Source organism: Pongo pygmaeus, chromosome 14 (genome assembly GCF_028885625.2).
Source record: "Pongo pygmaeus isolate AG05252 chromosome 14, NHGRI_mPonPyg2-v2.0_pri, whole genome shotgun sequence".
Taxonomy (NCBI): domain Eukaryota; kingdom Metazoa; phylum Chordata; class Mammalia; order Primates; family Hominidae; genus Pongo; species Pongo pygmaeus.
The window spans coordinates 51,161,084-51,167,083 of record NC_072387.2 but is presented as its reverse complement, the minus strand read 5'-3'; the positions used below and the strand labels follow the sequence as shown (position 1 = coordinate 51,167,083).

The 6,000-nt window shown below is 40.0% G+C and overlaps 1 protein-coding gene across 5 annotated transcripts in view; it reads right to left on the bottom strand.

Annotated features, from left to right (window-relative positions):
- Window positions 1–3,155: 3,155 nt before the first annotated feature.
- TNFSF11 (TNF superfamily member 11) overlaps window positions 3,156–6,000 on the bottom strand; it is a 203,374-nt gene continuing 200,529 nt past the window's right edge. For all 5 annotated transcript variants that reach the window (XM_054446647.2, XM_054446648.2, XM_054446645.2 and 2 more), the window contains one exon: window positions 3,156–4,666. In XM_054446647.2, the coding sequence (XP_054302622.1) occupies window positions 4,245–4,666 (422 nt within the window). In that variant the 3' untranslated portion in view covers window positions 3,156–4,244. The remainder of the gene's footprint in view (window positions 4,667–6,000) is intronic.

The following is a 6,000-nucleotide window of genomic DNA, read 5'->3' as shown; positions in this document are numbered from 1 at the left end:
CTGGGGAAATAGATCATCTTCTCCAGATATTTTTTTCTAGGATGGCCTAATGAAGATGAATAGAGAAAAGGAAATAGGCAAAGAGGGGGAAACAAGTACAAGAATTGTGCACATGTGGCGCTTTGAAAGGTGCGAGGGTGCATGGTCTGGTGGAGTTGTAAGTCAATTCAAGAAGACAGATGGCTTCAAATTTGACACTCTTTCCTTCCTTCAGATTTGGCATGTGTTAGGAATAAGATTGAAATGAAGTCATTAAAATGAGCAAACAATTGAGTTTGCCATCATATGTGTTGGTTTCCTGACATGATTTTGTCACATCTCAACACACTTAGCTGTCACGGAGTGTTGACATGACCTGGTTCCATCTCCATTAGATGCAGCAGCCTCCTTATTCCCCCAGGCCCACCACAGAAATGAAATCGTCGTCTGAGGCAAGAGCCAGGCATTGGGGGGAACAGGAAAAGAAAAAAGGGAAGAGTTCAAACACACACAAAAGGGTAAAAGGGATGAGTGAGAAGAAAAACAGAAGTAAAAAAGTAGCATGTGAAGAGGAAAGCAGGGTATTTTGCATCCTGCATTTTAGACCCTACAACTCAGCCTGGCAAGCCTTGAGCATGACTAGAAAAGAAAAAAAGTCTTTTCCATACCTCCTGGCATATCCACTTGCTACCATTGCCTCCTTCAAGGCATAGTCCAGTTTATACTCACTTTTCATTAAGTCATAGATTCATTCCAGCAAAGCTCTAAAACATCTCTGACCTGCTATGGTGCTAATGTACATAAAATTCACATTACAGGCAGGCTCCATTATTGAGGTCTTCTTTTTTTTTTTTTTTTTTGAGACAGAGTCTCATTCTGTCACCCGGGCTGGAGTGCAGTGGTGCAATCTCAGCTCACTGCAATTTCTGCCTCCTGGGTTCAAGCAATTCTTCTGCCTCAGCCTCCCAAGTAGCTGGGATTACAGGCGGCTGCCACTACACCCAGCTAAAGTTTTGTATTTTTAGTAGAGATGAGGTTTCACCCTGTTGGCCAGGCTGGGCTGAAACTCTTGACCTCCTGATTCACCCAACTCAGCATCCCAAAGTACTGGGATTACAGGCGTGAGCCACCGCGCCCGGCCTGGGGTCTTCAATAGAGGCCGTCCCTTGGCTTTGCAGGCCCTCTACCATGTTAGTTCTCCAGTTTGGCTGGTGCCACCATGTCTTACCTCACTAGATCCTGGGGTGTTTTTTTTTTTTTTCATTCCTGGACCTTGGATTTTTAGTTCATCTTTGAGAGACTGCACATTCAGTTACCTCTAAGTTAAAAATGGTAACGGATATTCTATATCCACTTTCAAACCCTTTTTTAAACTCCACTTCCTATCCAGTCTGATATCCTTTTCAGACTTTCTGTGACTCCCAACATGGGTTCCATAGCCTCCTCTCTGCTCCCACAGCCCGCTGTGTATGTCCACACCCTAGGGCTGACCACACACCCTTGCTAGGCTGGCTCCCAACTAGAATGGAAACTCCTCAAGGGCAGGGAGAGTGCCATAGCATCCGCATGCCTGGCACAGTGCCTAGCACATAGATGGTACTCAAGAAATAATATGGAACAAATGGATCAATGTCATTCACCTTTGGAAATGACAGATTTGAAACTGTACCTATAAAATTTATAAAATTTATCAGGGAAGCAAAGAGGGGGGAAAACAAAAATAAAGCAAGCTTGCAACACACTCAGCATCCATCACTAGGTCAGCTTGCTCTCCGACCCCTTCCTCATAGCTATTTGCCTATTGTCTTAGAATCATGTAGACTCTAAGATTATAGTTCGCTTTAAATGCTCCATAGATAACAGCTTGAACATCACAAAATGTTAAGTTTTCCCTTTGAGACATTCTTTCAGGTCCTGCATATCAGCAAAACTACTGACACCAGCTGGTCTGAAGAGGACCCCATGAGAAGCTCCCTCACCAAGGAATGCAGTTTCCACATCCTGATGATTTCATCCCTCTTACCCCAGCCAGTCAATGACCCCAATTTTCTAACCCCTCAGTCTCCCAATCCCCTTAAAAACCTCAGCCCAGAACTCCTTGGGGGAGATGAATCTGAGTCTCCTTCCATCCCCTCACTTGGTGCCCTGAGATCATTAAACTCTTTCTCTGCCACAGATCCTGCTGTCTCAGTGTACTTGGACTGTTACTGTGCAGTGGGCACATGAACCTGTTTGTCCTATAACAGAATCGTATTATGAGAGCAAGGGTAGCTAATGAGGCACTCTACATAATAAGACAGTGCCAATGGAGAGTGGAGAAACTCTCTGATTGCTTATCAAAATTATTTTTTCCTTAAACTAAGGCTCACCAATTGGGACATGCAACACAGAAGTCATATTTTATACCAATCGACCTTAGACATACTGATGGTTTTTAAATAGTAGGTCTATTTTGGCCAACGATTGAGTTCCACCATTGTAGCTCTGCTGTTTGAATTTTACAATTTCTTCTTTGTAACATCTGCTGTTTCTTCTCTCCTTCTCACAGCCATCTAAAAACATTTATCCATAAATGAAAAGTGCCTTAGATTATGGTGTATAGTGCCTTCCCAAGCTGCTCATTTTCTTATATCTCTCCCACGTAAGTAACCAACCTGGGTCAGACAGCTTTCCTGTATAAATTTCCATGAGAACGAGAGTCCAGGACACTGTTAATTCTTCCTTACCATAGTAAGGTATAAAATGTCAGGTGTTCCTCCAGGTCTGTTATTCTTTTTTGTGTGCGTGCATTTTCTTACTATTTTTTAATTATACTTTAAGTTCTAGGGTACATGTGCACAACACACACAGTTATTCTTTAAGACATTATGAACTTATACAAAGCACCACATTTTTCTCACAATATCAACATAATATAAATTTTGGCTTTTTTGAGTGAAGAAGCCTCCATTTTCTATCTGGATATATCCTTGCAAACAAATTCCTTGCAAATTATTTTTCAGATTCCAAGGATCATTAATTTAATTGAATCTGCTTCTAATTTTTAATCAAATCTGCATTTCTCCAAGTAACCTTTGGAAAGAGATAGAAGCCACATTACCATATTGAAAATAATAGGATCACAGAGCAAAAGAGACATGAAGAAGAAGTACAAAATCACAAGGCAGGTTTTCATATGAATTTATTTTTGTACCAAAAAATTAACATTCAAAGGCAATGTTTTTATTGTACAGTATAAAATAACATTTACTAAATTAAAATTGGACTTTTTTGCTGATAAACCACTAATAACTTTTCTATTTTGAAAAAACAAAAAATGTACAATTTGCAGCACTTGTGGAAAAACACCTGTTCAACAATTATATAAATACTCTTGACAGATTTCAGATACATAATGGCCCATTATGTATCCTTTTTGGCAATGTCAGCTTTCTAAAGTCAATTAGTTTCTAAATTTGAAAGGCACCTGGTGGCCAACATCCTGCTTATTATTCAAGGCATCCATTTTAATTTTTTTGCACAGGCTTGACAAGTCTGAAAAATCTATTAACTTAAAAAGAATGAAAAAACATACTGCATTTGATATTAGGAAACAACATTTTTTTTCCCTCCTTAGCTGCAAGTTTTCCCCAGGGAATTTACAAAGTGCACCAGTTAAATATGTCTGTACATTTAAAACATTAAATATGTCAACAGCAAGACATTTTTAAATATTTTGAATCAAATACTATAGCACAAATATAATTTACAATACTTTGCAAAGAAAACATTACATCTGAAATATAACTTTAGATATTATATAAAAATACATATATTTTCTCTCCTCATTAGAAAAAGTATTTTTTGCAGGTTCCAGCATGATGTAACAATTCAAAAGAATTTACCCCTTCAGATGATCTTTCAGTTGCGCTAGATGACACCCTCTCCACTTCAGCTGCAAAGGGGCACATGACCAGGGACTAACCCCTCCCACAGCCCACATGCAGTTTCTCATAAGGTCAACCCGTAATTGCTCCAATCTGGTTTAATTCTAGGAATTCATTACAAAATTTAAAAACCATTGTGTAACACACCATGAGTCTAACATCTCCCACTGGCTGTAAATATGCGTGTTCTCTACAAGGTCAAGAGCATGGATACTGAGTCTTGTACCGTTGGGGCCATGCCTCTTAGTAGTCTCACACACCTATATACATCTTTCTTGGCTTGTTTTAAAAAATGTTTCCAAACATCCAGGAAATACATAACACTCCAAAAACTGGGGCTCAATCTATATCTCGAACTTTAAAAGCCCCAAAGTATGTTGCATCCTGATCCGGATCCAGTAGGGAGGGGTTGGAGACCTCGATGCTGATTTCCTCACCAGACCGTAACTTAAAAAATCCACCAACGTTTATGGAATAAAAATGGAATTCAGAATTCCCTGACCAATACTTGGTGCTTCCTCCTTTCATCAGGGTATGAGAACTTGGGATTTTGATGCTGGTTTTAGTGACGTACACCATTAGTTGAAGATACTCTGTAGCTAGGTCCCCTGAAGTTTCATGATGTCGAAAGCAAATGTTGGCATACAGGTAATAAAAGCCATCCTGATTAACTATTAGTTTTCCATTGCTAAAAGTCATGTTGGAGATCTTGGCCCAACCCCGATCATGGTACCAAGAGGACAGACTCACTTTATGGGAACCTGTGGAGAAGAGAGGCATGTGATTTAAAAGTCAGTCCTTAAATGAGAAGGATGTCTTCACAATTCTATGAGGTTAGGGAGAAAAAATAGCATAGCAGTCATTATTTCAAAGGGAGAATAACTTCTTGGGATGTCTTTTCTAGAAGGGGAGAATACATTCAGATGTAGTTGGTGCATTTTATTAGGCACAGTAGAGGCTACAAAGACAAAAACTCATTTTTCCTGCCCTCAAGGCACCTATAGTGCACCAGGGGTAAGTACGATATGTGTTCAGAGCAGAATTAAGGCATGAGTACCAATAGGCAAGGTTCAGTAACTCCCACGGGAACTCAAAGGACAAAGAGACAAGAACAACTTTCCACCCGGAAGGGTAAAGAGTGCCTTTGTGGAGTTGCTGCTAAGCCTGAGAACTTAAGAGAAATGGGATTCAGCCACACAGACAGGAGCAGAAAGGTCATTCCAGGTTGAAGGAAGAGATTAGCCAAAGGCAACTGAGACAGGAAAGCAAGAAACTAAGATAGGAAGACAATTTCCATACGTCACAAGTCTCAACCTTCTCTTTTAACTCATGAAGAGGGAAAGTAGGAGATGAAAAACTGGGTCACAGTAACTTTGGCTGAAAGGTCAGATGTCTAAACTCAATTCTCATAATCTATTTTCTTCACCTCCAGTAGCCCAAATGTCTCCCTCCTCGGTTTGCACAACTGAAAAGCTAACCCCAGAGAAGCTCAAAAAGAACATATTCTTAGCATTGCATTCCCTAGCTTAACAACTTCACACAATCCTTCTGACCAAAGGTCTGTAAAGCTTCTCCTGACTGACCAGAATTCTCATTTAGCCCTACTCACCCCTGAAATGAGGTGACACCTGGTCCTCTTGCTACAGCTTCTGAGCAGTAAAAATTTCTAAAGAACCTTCTAAACCAGCAGTGTGTCCAATCCTTTTCATATTTCAGGTCCTTGGTGTATTTTCCTGGGTCATTAAAAATTGGCAATACCTCTATGATAAACCCAATTAATCAAACATTTGTATTGATGTGGACAATATTATTCAACTGGAAAAGCTGGTAACTAATGGTGGGAAAGTTGTAATACTGTGGAAAATACAAAAATAGATTTTTCCTCCAGAGGTTTTTGTAAATACTTATACTAAACTAAGGTGGTCAGCAGTTTGAAATCAGCAAAACAAAACAGAGTTGAGTCTCAGACTGGAGTTGAGAGAGTTCCTGCAGCCACAAGTTCATTGCTGCCTGTCACACCCACCCACAACTTAGGTCAGGCCCTGAGATGCTGAGGGAGATAAATTAGCCCAGAGATGAAGACTTATAGTGGATT